General features: G+C 42.2%; 1 protein-coding gene across 1 annotated transcript in view; it reads right to left on the bottom strand.

Moving 5' to 3' along the window:
• Positions 1-215: 215 nt before the first annotated feature.
• adamts12 (ADAM metallopeptidase with thrombospondin type 1 motif, 12) overlaps positions 216-17,448 on the bottom strand; it is a 40,018-nt gene continuing 22,785 nt past the window's right edge. Inside the window, exons 5-24 of the mRNA XM_088336789.1 lie at positions 16,913-16,996; positions 16,697-16,821; positions 16,474-16,623; positions 15,101-15,244; positions 13,176-13,320; positions 12,098-12,190; positions 10,575-10,720; positions 10,333-10,502; positions 8,190-8,323; positions 7,942-8,062; positions 7,093-7,337; positions 6,829-6,970; positions 6,425-6,551; positions 6,141-6,351; positions 5,116-6,069; positions 3,820-3,972; positions 3,574-3,750; positions 3,359-3,505; positions 1,204-1,351; positions 216-1,136 (exon numbers count right to left, since the gene is read on the bottom strand). Coding sequence (XP_088192915.1) covers positions 1,021-1,136; positions 1,204-1,351; positions 3,359-3,505; positions 3,574-3,750; positions 3,820-3,972; positions 5,116-6,069; positions 6,141-6,351; positions 6,425-6,551; positions 6,829-6,970; positions 7,093-7,337; positions 7,942-8,062; positions 8,190-8,323; positions 10,333-10,502; positions 10,575-10,720; positions 12,098-12,190; positions 13,176-13,320; positions 15,101-15,244; positions 16,474-16,623; positions 16,697-16,821; positions 16,913-16,996 — 3,732 coding nt within the window. The 3' untranslated portion in view covers positions 216-1,020. The remainder of the gene's footprint in view (positions 1,137-1,203; positions 1,352-3,358; positions 3,506-3,573; positions 3,751-3,819; positions 3,973-5,115; positions 6,070-6,140; positions 6,352-6,424; positions 6,552-6,828; positions 6,971-7,092; positions 7,338-7,941; positions 8,063-8,189; positions 8,324-10,332; positions 10,503-10,574; positions 10,721-12,097; positions 12,191-13,175; positions 13,321-15,100; positions 15,245-16,473; positions 16,624-16,696; positions 16,822-16,912; positions 16,997-17,448) is intronic.

Genomic DNA, 17,448 nt, shown 5'->3' with positions numbered 1-17,448 from the left:
GGCGCCCGCTTTGAGACTGGGAGGTCGCTGGTTCGCGCCTCGGCCGAGTCATACCTAAGACTTACCTAAGACTTATAACATTGGTAAAATGGCGGCGCCCTCTGTTGGCTGCGGCTGCATCGGCTCGCTACAACGGGTCAGGTGTATCGACATTTCGTTCTTACAAAAAGAATGACAATACAAAGGAAATTATTATTATTATTATTATTATTAATTGGAATTTTGCAAATAATTCATGCATTTGCTGTAATGGATGGCTATTGACACTCCGGATCTATTTTAATTGGGCTGCCAAAGACTGCTATAGACGTCAAAGATCAATTCTGGCTAGGCTGCCGTTGATGACTACAGATATTGAAGATCCATTTTAGCTTGGCTGCCATTGACGGCAAGGGACGTCAAAGATCCATTGTAGCTGGACTGCCATTGATGGCTGGGGACGTCATAGGTCTATTTTAGTGAGGCTGCCAGTGAATGGGTTAAAAGTCGTTTTCAACCCTGAATTCCTTATCAGTAAGGCATAGGTCTTGTGGGGGGAGTGTTTTTTTCTGTACCATTGACTGACAATGATGGTTATACATGTCAGAAACAACACTAACAGTCAGTTGTGCTAAATTTGCTAACACACTTTCAACCATTTGGCTTTTTTACCTCACTGTGAATGTGTGAACCTGGAGTGTCATGCCCAATTTCGTTGTCACAATATGTTAACCCATTTTGTAACAATGACAATAAAGGTATATTCTATTCGATTCTATTCTAATATTTTACCTTTTTGCATCTATTGAATTTTGGAAAACGTTTTAACTCTGCACCATCCATATTTTTGTTTTCATACTTACTGAGGAGGAAATTAATTAAACATCCATTCAAACAGAAGCTCAAAAATTGTTTCATCTCCGATTTCGTTAGACTTCGGAGGTCCAGTGCGTGTTGATAGGTCCATATTCCATATCACGTGCAGTCGCGAAGTACATACAATTTATAGCTGCTGTCGAGGAAATGCACACCAAAATGGTCTCATGATCCGCAGGTACTACAACATTGTCTCTGCACCGATCTGAGGGTGCATCGGCCTAAGAGCTTTAGTTTGTCACAGAAGCGAGAGGACATCGTGTTCTTCCTACAGACCGAGCCTGAAAAAGGAGGGACGAGGCTTAATAATAGGTAAATGAGTCCAAACTCAAGAGTTGGGTAACAGACCTGTAGTGGTTTGGCACTCCTGCATATTGCAACTCCTGAGCGCATCTGGTTTGGACATCTTCTCACACATGTTTTCTGGCACCACGGTCGAATCATCGATGCAGAAAACGTCACGCTGCTGCTGGCCTTCCCCACAGCTTACAGAGCACTGCAAAGTCAGAATATACAATTTGAGAACCGGCAGCCTTCATCATATTGTATTAGTCGTTCTCAAATGGGTGTACTCGTTTTAAATAACCCTAAAAAAACAACGATACACCACAAAACAGAAGAATTTTGACCTTGTTTTAGGGTTGTTGTCTATTGTTTTATCTCATCTCATCTCATTAGCTGTACTGCTTATCCTTATTAGGGTCGCGGGGGGGCTGGAGCCCATCCCAGCCATCTCCGGGCAGTGGGCAGGGGACACCCTGAACTGGTTGCCAGCCAATCGCAGGGCACACGGGGACAGACAGCTCACTCGCTCAGTCACACCTAGGGACAATTTGGACCGGCCAATTCACCTGAAATGCATGTCTTTGGAATGTGGGAGGAAACCGGAGTGCCCGGAGGAAACCCACGCAAGCACGGGGAGAACATACAAACTCCGCACAGTATGGCCGGTAGCTGGATTTGAACCCACGCAGGAGGTTCCCACGACCTCAGAACTGTGCCGCACACGCGCTAACCACTGCGCCGCCGTGCTGCCTCTATTGTTTTATGATATATATTATTTTTTTTCAAGTAAAATAAGAAAACTTATGAATAAATTAATAAACAAACCTCACCTATCCAATAGTAGATTAGTTTTCTTGTATTTTTTAGGATGATCTACAATCTGCTAGATACAATGATTGTGCTCTTTTCAAGAATGTTTATTTTTTTGTCACGATTGACCATTGCCCTCACTTGGGCCCGCTCGTTTGGCGCCAGCTTCAGGTTGTTGCCTGATTGGCTCCCCTCCTATTTAAACTCAGTGCTTTCATTCACTCTTGGTCAGTCCGTCAACGAACCTCTTCCCTTGCAAGACGTGCATTTTGACTCTGTCCGGTATCTTGCTCGTGTATCCAGTATCAGGTATCGATCCCGTCTGTCCCGTCCTGTCCGGTATCTTGCTCGTGTATCCAGTATCCAGTATCCAGTATCGATCACTTCTGTCCTGCCCTGTCCGGTATCGTGCTCGTGTATCCAGTATCGATCCCTTCTGTCCAATCCTGTCCGGTATCCTGCTCATGTATCCAGTGTCTGGTATCGATCCCGTCTGTCCCGTCCTGTATCTTGCTCGTGTAACCAGTTTCCTTTATCGATGCCGTCTGTTCCGCCCTGTCCAGTAACTTGCTGTTCTATCCAGTATCCGGTATCGATCCCGTCTGTCCCGTCCGGTCCGGTCTCTTGCTCATGAATCCAGTATGAAGTTTCGATCTCGTCTGCCTGTACCTGACTTCTCTGTCTCACTTCTTCTGCCCAGAAATTGCTGATTCGCATGACTGCCTCGTTTCCGTAAAATATAGCTTGTGTGAAAACGTTACGCATCTGGGTCCACCATCTGTTCGGGTTCTGACATTTTTTTCTCATTTTATTTAGCAGACAAGAAACAATATGTTGAAATTAAAATATATTTTCAATTTTTTTTCTGCAAATTGGGTAAGAATCCACTAATTATCAAATTATGTCATTATGTCAAGAAAATGAATGTGCTGTAAATAAATGAATGTAAATGGTAATATGGTAAATGGTCTGCATTTATATAGCGCTTTTCAAGTAAATGAAGACCTCCCAAAGCGCTTTACAATATGCTTCACACTTACCCATTCACACACACACTCACACACCAATAGCGGCCATGCAGCCATGCAAGGCGCCAACCTGCTTATTGGGGGCAATAGGGATTAAGTGTCTTGCCCAAGGACACTTCGACCTATAACACGGAGGAACCGGGAATCGAACCTGCTATCTCTTGATCCCAAGACGAGCTCTACCCCCTGAGCTAATGCCGCCCCGAATGTTAATTCAATTATTTGTTTTTTCACACCCCCAACCAAAATGTTTCTTTAGGTTTGGTCCACTTGGCTAAAATATAATTCACACAGTGAACATCAAAAAAAAGGTTGTGAACCATGTGTTAATGTGACTTATGTACGGCTTCAATAAAACATTAAAAATGACTGAAAAGTACCTGCTCCCAGTCTTCTGTCTTCCAAACGGGGCAGGGTTTCAAGCTGCAGGATTCGGTGCTGTTTGGCCTCGGAGTCGCCCCGCAACTCTGAGAAGCTGGACAGTACACCAAACGCTCCCGCATTCCATCTCCGCAGCTTCCAGAACACTGAGATGGACAAGCTTTCGTGACTTTGTGTATTGAGCAGGCCATATTGATCCAGCAAGGACACATACCGGTCCCCAGGGTGACACACTCCAGTCCGCACATGCTTTCTGGGGACATGTCAAAGTACCGATCGGTTTACTGGACACCGCCTGACAGTGGAACGGTCTAAGAGGACGCTGATTCTGGGAATCGACACACTGTACGTCCCGGTATCGCTTTCCCGCCACTGCACAGTTCTCCGGACACTGTGGACAAGACCTGGTTTGTTATACACGGACCATTGACCAGCAATGGATACAAGTACTGGTGGTTACTTTGCTCCAGTTGCCACTTTTCCAGGTGGCACACGGCTGAAGGTGACAAGTGCGAGCAGGTTCTGGTTTCTTGGCGCTAGCGCAGTCTTCGTCCCTCTGGGAACTGCATGTGACCTTTCTCCATATTGCACCAATTCCACATGTGGATGAGCACTGGAGGGGAGAAAAAAGTCCAGGTTGAATCTTAATATGATGTAGCAATGCAAAATTATGACTTTTTTTCCAGGAAGACTGGGGCAAGTTTTTATTTCCTATGGCATTTAGTAGTAAATGTGGAATTTATACCAGCGGAGTTATGCCAACTTTCCACTGCAAAGGATCAGCGCAGCTTGACTGTTCTGTTTTGTGGCAGTTTATTTTTTTTAAGATAACAGTATCTCATAAAACTGCGGAAACACTGCCGCAAAAATGCATTTGTTGGAATGGGACTCGCATTTTACAGACACCATTCAAAAATAGATTTGGGCCAACAACTCATGAGAAAAAAGACTACTTCTGCAAACAGGTGAACTCTGAGTTTGGACAGATCTGAAGACCGCTCGGCTTAAGTAATGCTTGCAGTAGAATTTATTTCTGTCTTTCAATTAATCGTTTTAAGTAGTGGTTTGACATAGTACCAGAAACAGAACCACAATATTTTTTTCTTTTTAGAGATTGACTGTACGTAAGCAGGGCAGCACGGCGGCACAGTGGTTAGCGCATGTGCGGCACAGTTCTGAGGTCATGAGCTTGAACCTCCTTTGTAGAGTTTGCATGTTCTCCCCGTGCTTGCGTGGGTTTCCTCCGGGCACTCCGGTTTCCTCCCACATCCCAAAAACATGTCATGTTTAATTGGCCGGTCCAAATTGTCCCTAGGTGTGAATGAGCGAGTGACTTGTCGGTCTCTGTGTGCCCTGCGACTGGCTGGCAACCACTGCCCGAAGATAGCTGGGATGGGCTCCAGCCCCCCCCGCGACCCTACTGAAGATAAGCGGTGCAGATAATGGATGAATGGGTATAAGTAAGCATGAAAAAGATTTTGGCATCAGGTCAAACTTCAGCCACTTTAAATAATTATTTTTAGAGTCAATCACTGGGGTTGGTGAATATGCAAATCCAACTTTAAAAGTCTGCAAACAATTTCAGTTTACTACGATAATAAACAATAATAAAACCTCCAAATAATATTAACGGACTGCTGTTCGCTGTGAAATTAAAAAATGTGATCTGAAAGGCCTGAGACATTGTGTCTTTTTCAAGTTCTGGCATCACACTTTACTAGGCTTATGTATGATGGTCCTAAATCATTTCACCCACCTCACTCCAGTTTCCTACAAGCCAGAACATATTCACGCTATCTGGCTCCCTTTGGCTCTGGGTGTGGTGGGAAGGCAATTGATTAGGGCTTTTGGAGCGGTTCCCTTTGGACCGGGTTGAGTTTTTTTTTGCAGTCACGCTTTTCTTGGGTGTCACAGCAGGCTTCTTTGTTTTGATAACCTTTATAGTGGTCGGAAGCCACGATGCCGTGCTGGGCCTCATGGTAGGAGAATGCGTCGTGTGGAAATCGAATGTAGGTGGAACCGAATGTGACTTCAACTTAGGGGTGGTTAAAAGAAGATCGTGGGGAGCGATGCCAGGGCTGCTGCGATGACTGATCTCGGCGGTTGAGTGCCAGGTTAACGGGGAGGATGTGGTCGCATGTGTGGTTGTGTACAGGCCAGCACCACTTGTTTGTAAAGTGGGTGTGATAATTACATGTGGCGTTGGCGTGGTTAGTTTAAGAGGATTTCTGAACCAAGTAGTACCGACGTCAAGGTCAATGATGCCCGCCTCCTCTCGTACCCGCTCTTCTGTGATGTAGTCATAACCTGGGACATTGACAACCTCGTCGGGTGTGCTTCCGTCGTCACTGTCCTCACTTTCCTCCCTTTGTGTTTTTACTTTACTGGGATTTTTCTCTTCTTTAGTTTCCATCTCCTCAATATTGATGTTGTAATGATCAATGGGTGGGATATTAGAGGTCAATGACACAGTAGTCGGTAAGGTTGGGGTAATTGTTGGAGAACTGCTCGTGGAGGATATTTTTGGCGGGTAAATTCTGCGGTATTTGGGAGCAGGCCCCGGTTGTCGCTTAAAACTTGAGTTGGGGCAGCTCTGCAGACCACACAGTGATCTGGTGCGTGGTTTGGTAGCAAGGTCGCAGGTTTTTATAGGGGACAATGCGCATGTCACGTTGCGGGATCTGACGCCACCGCCGCAAGTCACTGGACACTGAAGAGAAGACAACAGAGCTATTACAGTGCCGAAGTAAGACAATTAATAGGGGAAAGAGTCCGACATACTTCTTCCCAGAGTCCAACGACCCAATCCTGTCCGCAAGGGATATCTCTATTACACGGTACTACAGGTTTGGGTTTGAGCAACTGCTTGCACTCCACAGGATGAAGTACCCTCTCCTCACCAGACACCGTACGAACGCATAGCACCGTACGCTTGCGCAAACCTTCCGACCCGCAGGCAGCCGTGCACTGTTGCCAGCCTCCAACCCACCACCTGAGGATGAAAAGTGGTTGAAGAGCTCGTTGAGGGATGTCACCACCAATCAGGATGAGTTAACGATACAAACCTGGCAGGACAATCCATGTTCTTACACCTGCGGTGTCTGTCATCAGGACGGATCTCCGGGTCGCACAGAGACTCATCTACAACTCCTACATCGATTTCAAAGCAGCGAGCAGGCTGGTGCTGTTCACCTAACCAAAATAAAAGGTAGAGCTTAAGCCTGTAAAAATATACAAAGGTAGAGCAGAACAAAACCAAAGAAGATTAGTGTCACATTCCTGCAATGAGATCAAGCAGTGCATCAGAGAATCTCTGGGATGCATGCTTGGATCTTAAGTAATATGCACTATAGATTCAGAACAGATACCAGACCTAATCAAGATCAAATATCTGGGATCATACAAAAATATTTCATGAAAATCCACACAAGTTATGCAGTGTACTGGTGCCTATTGGACTTGGACCAACCTAGTCCACAGGTAGTGCTGCAGTCAGTCCATGCGCCAAGCCTCCACCTGTATATTGGTTTGATGACCTCGTTTCCTGTCTCTTTGCCCTTCCTGATTGTGTACTCGTACTTGAGCCCAGGGTTCTTCTCCTGAAACAATAACTGGACAATCGTGTTGCCTATGAGACCAAGAATCAGGTAGGGATTTTTTGCATAGTTTATCTGCCAAAACATCCTGCTAAAATTTTCTTTTTTTCTCCACATACTTCAAGTAGCAAGCATACCTGCAGTACCACTGCCTCTTTGGTGGGTCCAGGCGCGGTTAGGTTTTCCATGTTTCCTCTACGCTCATAGTAGAATGTGGTTCCACCGGCCTGATACTCCCCGTTCCATTGGATGATGTAGTTGCCGTTGAGAAAGTAGTCCTCCGAGCCCTGTCTCCTCAAGGCCAGGAAGTTACCTGCCTCCTCTGTTTCCTTCACCAGGATGTCCCGGGCCCCCTCAGGTATCACCCCCACGTCCACATACCCTGCAAGAGATGGTGGGGGGGACCCGGAGTCACGGCGAGGTAATAGATGGGCCACCAAGGCTGCCGATGCACGCACATCCAGACTACCACAGCCTCTCTCTGATCTTTAATAGAGGGTGGGCTCAGTCTGCCGGGCTGGTTGGCATGTGTGTGTTCGACGTGGGGGGCACTGCCCTGTCTCTGCTTTTTATTGTCTGTGAATGGTGGAGGAGCGAGCAATGTGAGCGGGTCTGTGGAGTTTACGATGTTTGTGGGAAGGTGTGTGTGTCTTTCTGTGTCTGTTCAGCAAAGGAGGGAGCTGTGGGGGTCTTGTGCTTACGCCTGGGCCTTTTTGAAGTGTTACACATCTGGCAGGTTATCAGGGGAGGACGCCGGGCCCAACAAGAGAGGGAGAGAACATAGGCACGGGAGGCATTCGGTAGCGTTCTAGGGATTATATATTTTAAGCTCACCTTTGCTTAGTTTGGATGTTGAGGCACACCGATCATAAACACGTGAACATTTTATTTCTAAGCTGAAGGTTTACTTTTAACATGTAATTCGTCAAGATTAGGGCTAAATAAATGCGAATATCATGTTAAGCTATGCAATCCATTAAACTCACCGAAACCCTCCCCCTCCTCAAACGACTTGTAAACAGTCTTGCAGCTTGTACCATCTCCCAAACACACTCCGCACCTATCTTCAACTGCATTTGAGTCAATGCCATAGTCACAGCCCACCTCCTTCGGAAAAAAAACAAATATTAACATTACAGAACACTAAAAGATGATAAAACACTCCATGTCTTTGTAAAAGTTATCTGCTCAACCTCCCCCCAGTCTCACTGAGTCTCTTACCCAGCCACACTACCTTGCACACTCCGTTGACGCAGATGTTTCTGGAGCTATTGTTCATGAAACACGGCGTTCCGTCGGTCACCGTGTCCAGCATCTTTTCCGAAAAATACTCGGTGTCAGGCCGACAGTGGAGTTCGCAGGGGTTTGCTGCGGGAAGATGGGGGTCAGGGTTAATGTTATAATGGGTGTAACAATAAATTGTTTGATCAACAACTAATTATTTGATTATTAAATGAATAACCAAGTATTTTTAATCATTTATATGATTCTAAGATTAAAGTAATCCCTTGCTGTAACATGGTTCATATTTCACTGTCTTGCTGCTCCATGGATTTTCGCCCCCTGAATGGCTAAACCAGTCCTACCAAGTTTTGGCGACACCCCCTTACATCGTTTCAACTTTATGTTGTGGTAAAAGATGTTTTTTCAGTACCTCATTTTCCCTACTATGTATAAAAACAATTTAGTTCGCATACCCAAATAAATATAAAATTCTTGTACTAACTTTGCAGTGTCCGTTCTTATAAAGGGTTACTAAGATGTCTGTCTGCTATATAGAATCCAGGTCTGAAATTGGTTTACGTCACTAAATCATAAAAAACACCATTTGCTATTGGCTGAACTTCTTCCCACAATGGCTTTCTCTTTATTCATTCAGGTCGGAATCTTGTGTGCTTCTTAGAGACTTTGCGAGTAGACGAAACAATACTGTATTTTCTGTAGTTTTTTGCAATGGGTTCCAAGGCTTCAGTGACTGGGTCTATCTAACCCTACTTCCATTAATTAACTGGTAATAACGTAGTAACAACATAGTAATTACATTGTTATTGTTATATTAGAAATGCATATGAAACTGGCTGCCCTTTGCACTAATGAGTAACAAATAACAGCTCTCATCATTAAAAAGGATGGACACCCCTGATCTAAACAATATTTAATCATTGACACGATACTACACGAAAGTAGAACTTATTATATACTATTCTGTTATTGTAATGCTTTTATTCAGGGTACCAGTGGTTTGTTAACATATTAGCTACTTCGCTTCACTTACTACATAATTTCAACTTAATGTTTTTTTTATTTTTGGAACTTGACTCCTGTGTTAAACAAGGGCTTCACTGTATGTATAATTTACAATTCTCCAAACCCTCAGTACTTTAACTTCTCGAAATGTAATATTTTCCCAATTTTTATTGTCCTAATTAGCTCATATTAGAATATCAATGTTATTCGCATTATGATGTAAGTTAAAATGAGTAAAATGTCATGTTTTTTTTTTTTTTAATTCCTAAATATTGGTCGGTCCACATGTAGCACTCTTATCATTTTAAAGGAAAATAATAACAGTTCTGGAATAGATTTACTTTCACTTTGAAGAAACAATGACAACAATGAGTAACAAAAAGTAGCTCTCAGCAGGTTGTTGACCCGTTATGTAGTGGAACCGAAAACAAGTGCTACAAAGCACAAGGAACAAAACAAACTACACAATGTTGCACAACCCTTACGATACCAACGATATTACGATAACACTGTATGTAACATCCCACATGCCGACATTTCTTGTGTAAATACCATGTCAATTATAACTATAGCCTTATCCCCCTTGTTTTATAACCTTATCTTCTCTGTTCCTTTATCTTCTTGGCTCATACCTCACTGTGAATGTGTAAAACTGGAGTGTCATGCCCAATTTCGTTGTCACAATATGTTAACCCATTTTGTAACAATGACAATAAAGGTATATTCTATTCTATTCTATTCTATTCTATTCTATTCTATTCTATTCTAAACTACACAGACTCTAAAGACTTGTGGGGATACATCATGTCAGCTTCCCTTAGGTGAGCCTTATGTTATGTAAATACAAATTTTCGCGACCTACAAGTATTTTTAAAAAAAGCCAATTTTTATGATACCTTATACATCTTTATTATTCAAATAGATATTGTTTTTTATTTTGATGACTGAAGTTTTTAACAGCTAAGAAGTGCTAACTAATGCACAAAGTCCCTTTAAGATTGAACAGGTCCAATAGGGGCCAGAGTGAAAGCAATGAGTATTTTATTGTAAATGCTACCCTCTACTGGGAGTAAAACACACTCATGGCTTACAACTGATAAAACTCGTATCGTGTCTGTCTGAGTACTCACAGGGGTTAGCCACAGGAATCCACTTGTAGAGCTCGTTGTGGTATGGCACGGTGTCAAACTCGCTGCAAAGCATCTCTCTAAAGGTAGGACTGTCCTTCAGGCAAGGTCTCGTGTTGCACGTCCTATAGCGCTTACGCTCCCCCGTGCAGTACTTGCCCCCGAACTCCGGCCTGAGAGAAGAGTCCGATTGTTTGTTCTGCGGGAACTTGAAACTAAAAATATTGAATACTGTAAGATCTTACTTGGGGTTGTCACATTCTCTCTCCGCCGATTGAACACCAGTACCGCAAGTCCTGGAGCAAAAAGACCAAGTGGTCCATTGTCCCCAACCTCCATTCACCGTCTCAGGTAGCTTGCCCACAATCACGCACTCTCCGGAGATACACCACTGAGGCCAATGCACGGGATATGTGGTTATGAGAGGACGGATGCAACATCATAAGAACATACCTGTCAACAATGTTCCCTCTAATTTTCCACGGGTCAGAGCGTTCACACAAGGTCGGTGAGCAACGCTTGAAACAACACTGAGCAACCATAATCCCAAGTGTGGCAAGATAATTAATTATCAAATATGTCCAAAACTTGACATTTTGCTGAGTTTCCGGCAATGCAAAATTATTTTTCTCTTTTGAATGAATTGACTCATGTACTATTGCAAAGGTTGTACGGCCTACAAACGTCGTTTGTTCTTACAATTCTTTCACAAGATATCCATTTCTTTTTATTTCCTGGTACATTTTGTCGCATAATATTAACATTTTGGTGGGCTTATTTAGTCGGTTGTAAGATACAGAACTGTACTTAATCACATTTTTTAGTGGAAGTACAATGTTGGCAACAAGATTCACTTGATATAATTGGAAATTATTTGAATGCAACACAAACTTTTTCTTCTTTTTTCTGAGTTTTTTTCTAAGTTTTTTTTAATTCCTTTAAAAATATTCTCATTGTGTTTATTTTTTCCGAGCTGTTACTTTTTTCTTTTTGTTCTCTAATTACTTTTTTCCTACATTTCTTTCTTTTCTTTTTTTCTGGCTTTTTTCTAAATTTTTCTTTCTTTTGTTCTCTTCCTTTTGTTTCTTTTTTTTCTCAGCTTTTCACTACTTTTTCATTTTGGTATTTTTTTCTTTTTTTGTTCTATTCCCCCCTTCCTTTAGGTCATTTTGTGCATAATTTTACATAATATTTGGTCATGTTGGGATTAAAGGAGCAAAAACAACCTAAAGAGCTGTTTCATGCCCCTTATAGTATGGAGCGCCCCATACGTTATACACGAATAAACACAGTAGCTCTTACTGTAGTCTAAATTTCAAGCGTCGTAAAGTCCGATGCCTCTTATATATGAAAAGCATGACCAGACTATTTTTTATGCGGCCTGGAAAGGATGAGCGCCACCAGGCTGTACTTGCCTAAAATACACAACAGGAAATGGTTCCCCTTCCACCCCAGTGCTTGAGGAATCCACCCACCCACCGACCATATTAACTCACAATGTTATTCAAACAACCGCAACCCGGGTTCAATTCCTGTTGCAAACAATGCCATGCAATTTTGGTTATAGACGGATAAACATGGTACCTCTTACTGTACTCTCTTCATGCCCCTTATAGTCCGGTACGCCTAATGTATGGAACATTTAAGACCAAAAACTATTGTTTGGGGTTTAGCTTTGTAATATGTACATATAAATTATAAACAGGTATATAAATTACGAGGAAAACTTATAAGTTTACAGCTATGTAGAGAAGTTTGGCACTTGTACCTTCTCTGGTCCACAACGAGTCCCGTCAATCGGTGAGTCCAGTTTAGAGCGACAGGAGCCATTTACCGAGCACCAAAGGATCTGGCAAATGTTCTAAATATTGACATAAATCAGCAGCAGTTAGACTTAAGTTCAATCATAAAAGCTTTTTTCAGATTTTGTACGGGCTATTAAATCTATTGAAGCATTTTTATAGTAAAGTGCAAACTCAATTGTAAAATCGCACACGAAAAGTAAGGTTTTTCTCATTTTTCTCATGTTTCTTATTTTTCCCTATTTTAAATCTATTTTCCTAGAAGAATTATATAACTTTGCACATTCCAATTATTTCCGAATTAGACAATTTTAGGTGTGGGTGTACAAAATTATCATATTACAAATGCTGGATACTAAGGTAAGTAAAATATTGCTTTAAATTATTATAATATATCTGGCATCAAAATAACGTTTTCTGTGCAAGCACATTTTCGCTCTCACGCATGGCTTCTTTTGTACATTTGTTTGTTTGTTTTTCCACTTAAGTCATGTTGAATAGGAAGACAACACAATGCAGAATATGTAGTAAGAGAGATGTAAAATTGTATTGTCACATGACATGAGTTTTGCTAATTTCAAATAAAAAAATTCTGAATCCATGACTTATTTTAAACATTATTTTTACTTTTTTACATCATAAATGTGCTCAGACATATAATAAATTGATTTTAAGAATTGTTTAAACAAATAGATAGAAAAATACTACTTTTACTATTTTGAAAAAAATATAGTATAAATTTTTTTTAATGCGGTATTCACAGTGCATGTGATCATAACACGACTTGCCGACAATTATGTCAGTTTTTAGATCCTTTCATAGGTTGCTCTTTGTAAGTTAACAAGACTGCACCAATCTTCATACTTGACTATTTTATTTTAAAGTTTACCTTAGATGGTGAGATAAATAATACAGTTTATTTAAACAGTGGGAGATGATGGATAGTATGTAGAACCGTTGTCACCTAATGACATAAATGGCACTGATTATTCCATCGTAATAACATTTGTGATTTACTTTGTTGGTATTATTTTGTTTACTTACTTCCACCTCATGGCAGTATGTAGCGTTTGGCCCGTACTGGAGCTGACATTGGTGATGCGTTGTGTAGCGAACACCGAGGCGCGCCAAAGGGGTGGTAAGGTCTCTTTTGGAAGGACGATCGTCCAGACAGAAGCCCCATCCACGACTGGCGGAAAACCAGAACAGATCATGAACATACTTGATTTGTTAGGTTAAGATGGAAACAATGTTGTGAAGGGATTTTTCCAGCTTTAATTTTGAAAATGTTAGAATTTAAAAAATTTGCCTCTAGATGTCGCTTGTGCTCCACCATAAACCATTTATTTCTCTGAAGGATGCTAGATGTTCCTACACTGATAAACACATTACATTATGTTATTACTTTGAGTTCTTGGAGTTCTGATATGAATTAATAATCCCCCCAAATATTAGAATCAATGAACCATACTATTTGTTAGCCAAGAGAATTTATGAAAAAGGGGCGTGGGGGCTTTTTTGGTAAAATAAGAGAAAATAAGGTAAAATTACAAAAAAATTGGCAAAAAACTCTGTTAATGGGTGGTTTTATTTTCATGTCTTCTTTTCGGTGTAGGTAAAAGGGGAAGCCCATTCTAGGATTTTGCATCAAATTTATCCTTTAAGGTATTTTTTAATATGTGTAGTGCTCTTTCAAGTTTCCTCAAATACCACTAAATGTACCTCATTTGAGAACCACAATCGATAGTTCCTATCACGTCATCTACACCCGGGAAATTATAATAGCGGGGGCCATATTGGATGGGTGTGTGCGTACGTGTTATGATGACTGATTACATTCACCTGTGCCCGCTCGTTTGGCGCCAGTCGCTGCTAGCTTCCTGATTGGTTCCCCGTCCTACTTAAACTCAATCTTTTTCACTCGCCTGTTGTCAGTCCGTCAGCAAATCTCTGTTTTCACATGGCAAGCATTTTTGACTCTGACTCCCGTCGGTTCCGTTTTTTTCACCCGTTTTCCACCCGTCTGTTCCTGATTTCCCCATTTGTCTCCTGCTACGACCCCTTTTTTGACCCCGACCACGTTTTGATCTCCCGTCCCGACTAACGCCTCGTTTTTTTTTAACCCCACCACGTTCTGCTCTCCCGTCCTGGCTAACGCCTTGTTTTTCCGTCTGCTACACTACGATCTCCCGCTCCGGTAGATCCCCTTTCGCATTCGGAACACGTTCCGATTCTGTGAGCGGCTTGATTACCGCGTCCAGCGAGCACCGGATCCCGGGCGCTGCCTTTCCTCTAAATCTCAATAAACTTGTGATTGACGTTACGCTTCAGGGTCCTACTTCCGTTCTAGTTGTGACAGTACGTTGACCTTGTAGTTTTTGTAATTGACTGACCAAAAATATAGCGAACAAAGCTCATCTTGAGTAAAGGCTGTCGTTAAATGAAAATTCCAGGCTACGTTACGACAACAAAAGTTCACTGATCAGACAAAACTCATACGAGCTTAAGACAAAAACAAGCGGAAAAGGGGCTAGGTTTTAAATAAAACGATCTCTGGGTCTGGGTCTTTGGCAGCCAACGGTTTACCATCATCGGCCAGGCAGCTTAGCATGCCCGGACCCTCAACAGAAGTTGCATTGCACTAATTCCTTCCACTCACTGGATAAGGGTATGCTGTTTTGGGCCAGGCTTTCAGGGACACTCTCGGTTTTCTTTGGAACACAATTTGACCGGGAAATGCTGCATTATTTTCGACTATTCATGATAGAGAACGCAATGAACTAAGTGAAATTCTCCATCTTCCCCCGCACTCCTTCCATTTTCATTGGAACATCCGACAAAATAGTGTAGATTTGCGACAACGTAACCGCGTCTGTTGGACCCATCCAATATGGCCGACAGTTTACATCCAGGGATGCGCGTTAAGCCACGCAAAAAGGAGGAGATATAATATGATCATAGAGGCTCACTCAAGGAAGCGGGTAATGTAGTCCTTGGAGCAGGACGACCAAGTAAGCGGGGAGCTGTCGTACATTAGCTGTCGGGACATGATGAATGGATGCCGACCTCCAGCCTCGCAGTCGTTCCCTTGGCCGTCGTGATGGATTCCGAAGCTGCGTTCAAGCAAAGCGCACAATAAGAGCAAACAGCTTTCGCCGGAATTATTTTCAAGCGTACAGCTGTGCGCTGTCAGATGGAATGTGGAATAGTTTTGCACCGGTTCACATTGTGTTTTCTTTTCTTTCATGTCATAAATACCTAATCAGGTACAGTATTATATATTTTGTCTATTGTAACATAAAGTCCAGATCCAGATTGCAGATAGATAGCCAGGTATGATTCTATCTTTCTATCTATCTATCTATCTATCTATCTATCTATCTATCTATCTATCTATCTATCTATCTATCTATCTATCTATCTATCTATCTATCTATCTATCTATCTATCTATCTATCTATCTATCTATCTATCTATCTATCTATCTATCCATCCATCTATCTATCTATCTATCTATCTATCTATCTATACAGCCAGCTATCTAGCTATCTATCTAGCTAGCTATCTAGCTAATGGTTGGACTGATCTATTGACTGATCGCATGGTAGATTTAAAATGAGCAAAATGGTATTGCTGGCAAGCTAGCTGATACATTTCTTAGAGTTTACAGTTCTAGGAGTTTTCTAAATCAGTGTAGTTTAAATACAGGCTAGCCAATTATACTTGGGAACATTGAATGGACGGACGGATAGAAAGACAGAAAAACAGTCAGATGAAGAGACAGACTGACAGGGAGGCATGCGTACAGGCAGGCAGGCCGGCCGGACTGATGGATGGACGGACGGGTGGATGGATGGATGGATGGATGGATAGATGGATGTTTGGATGGATTGATGGATGGACTCCCTAAGTCTTTGCTTTTATGAAATCCTACTGCCATTGCCTGTAGCTCATTTATGCCCAAAATATTTTTTGAATAAAACCTTCAAAGGAACTGCTCATCTCCAGCTCTTATTTTGGCTAACTTCTCGTCTGAATATAAAAACAAGCACATTGAGGAAGAAAAACCCTTTCTTAATGATAGATAGTAGGTAGGTAGGTTAGTGGGTAGCTGGGTAGGTAAACAGGTAGGTGGGTTGGGAAATGGGTTGGGAGGTAGGTAGATAGGTAGGTAAGTAGGAAGGTAGGTAGGTAGGTAGGTAGGTAGGTAGGTAGGTAGGTAGGTAGGTAGGTAAGTAGGTAGGTGAGAAATAAGGTAGGTAGGAAGGTAGGAGGGAAATATGGTAGGTAGTTAGGTAGGTAGGTAGGTAGGTTTCATCTGTAGCCGCACAATTCTACACACCTGTGACCCATCTCGTGGGCAATGGTGAAGGCCACCGGTAAGCCTGAATCCTCGTTTATGTTGCAGCTGCGGTGAGGTTGGCACATCCCGGAGAGATGCGACAGTCCTAAAGTCTCGCAAGGTTGGTTCATTCCTGCGCAAATATCCTTCCTAATAAGACACAAGACCAGGAAGGACAATTTAGAATTTTTGAATTTCTTGTTTTTGTGTGAGGTTTCCTTGCCTGGTGACCAACACGGCCAGGTCATGATGGGCAGGATGCGTGTCACTCTGGGGATTTAGGTTCTTCTGCCAGGCACAGAAGCTGGACAGTGTGGTGTCCGCATGGTGGACGATCTTTAGACCTTTCTGTAGGATCACAAGTGCCGTTAAAAATCAAATTAAAGCACTTTACTGTAAAATACATACATGACTAAAAAGAGACCACCAGGCTCCTTACCTCTTCTCCTTGAAGTAGAATGAGCCGAACCAAAAGAACATGGATGGCGTTTCCAATGCTGGCATCATGGAAGATTCCCGCCACCTTGCCAACATATATTTTATGATATTATTATTTAGTGCCATATTTTTCCGACAATAAGTCACACGTCCTTAAAAAGGAATATTTCAATTTAATATTTTAATATCTTATTTTACTATTATTTTAAATTTTATGAATATAAATTATCACTGCCGATATCAGTCTTTTTAAAGGTATCGTCACTTGCGATAGTTGTCATGATGACTGATTTGGATCACCTGTGTCTGCTCGTTTGGCGGCAACCGCTGCGGGCTATCTTATTGGTTCCCTGTCCTTTTTAAGCCCAGTCCTTTCACTCTCCTGTTGTCAATTCATCAGCGAACCTCTGTTTCTACAAGGCAAGCCATGACGACAAGTGTCACTTCCCAAGACTTTCTTCTTCAGTTCCCTCCTCGTCCGAAGACCTTCATCAACAGCCATCTTCTTAATGGTACTCCCTAATTTTCTTTTTAAGA

The sequence above is a fragment of the Urocampus carinirostris genome, chromosome 5 (genome assembly GCF_059441175.1).
Source record: "Urocampus carinirostris isolate Australia breed hairy pipefish chromosome 5, RoL_Ucar_1.0, whole genome shotgun sequence".
NCBI lineage: Eukaryota > Metazoa > Chordata > Actinopteri > Syngnathiformes > Syngnathidae > Urocampus > Urocampus carinirostris.
This window is presented reverse-complemented; position numbering and strand designations above follow the sequence as displayed.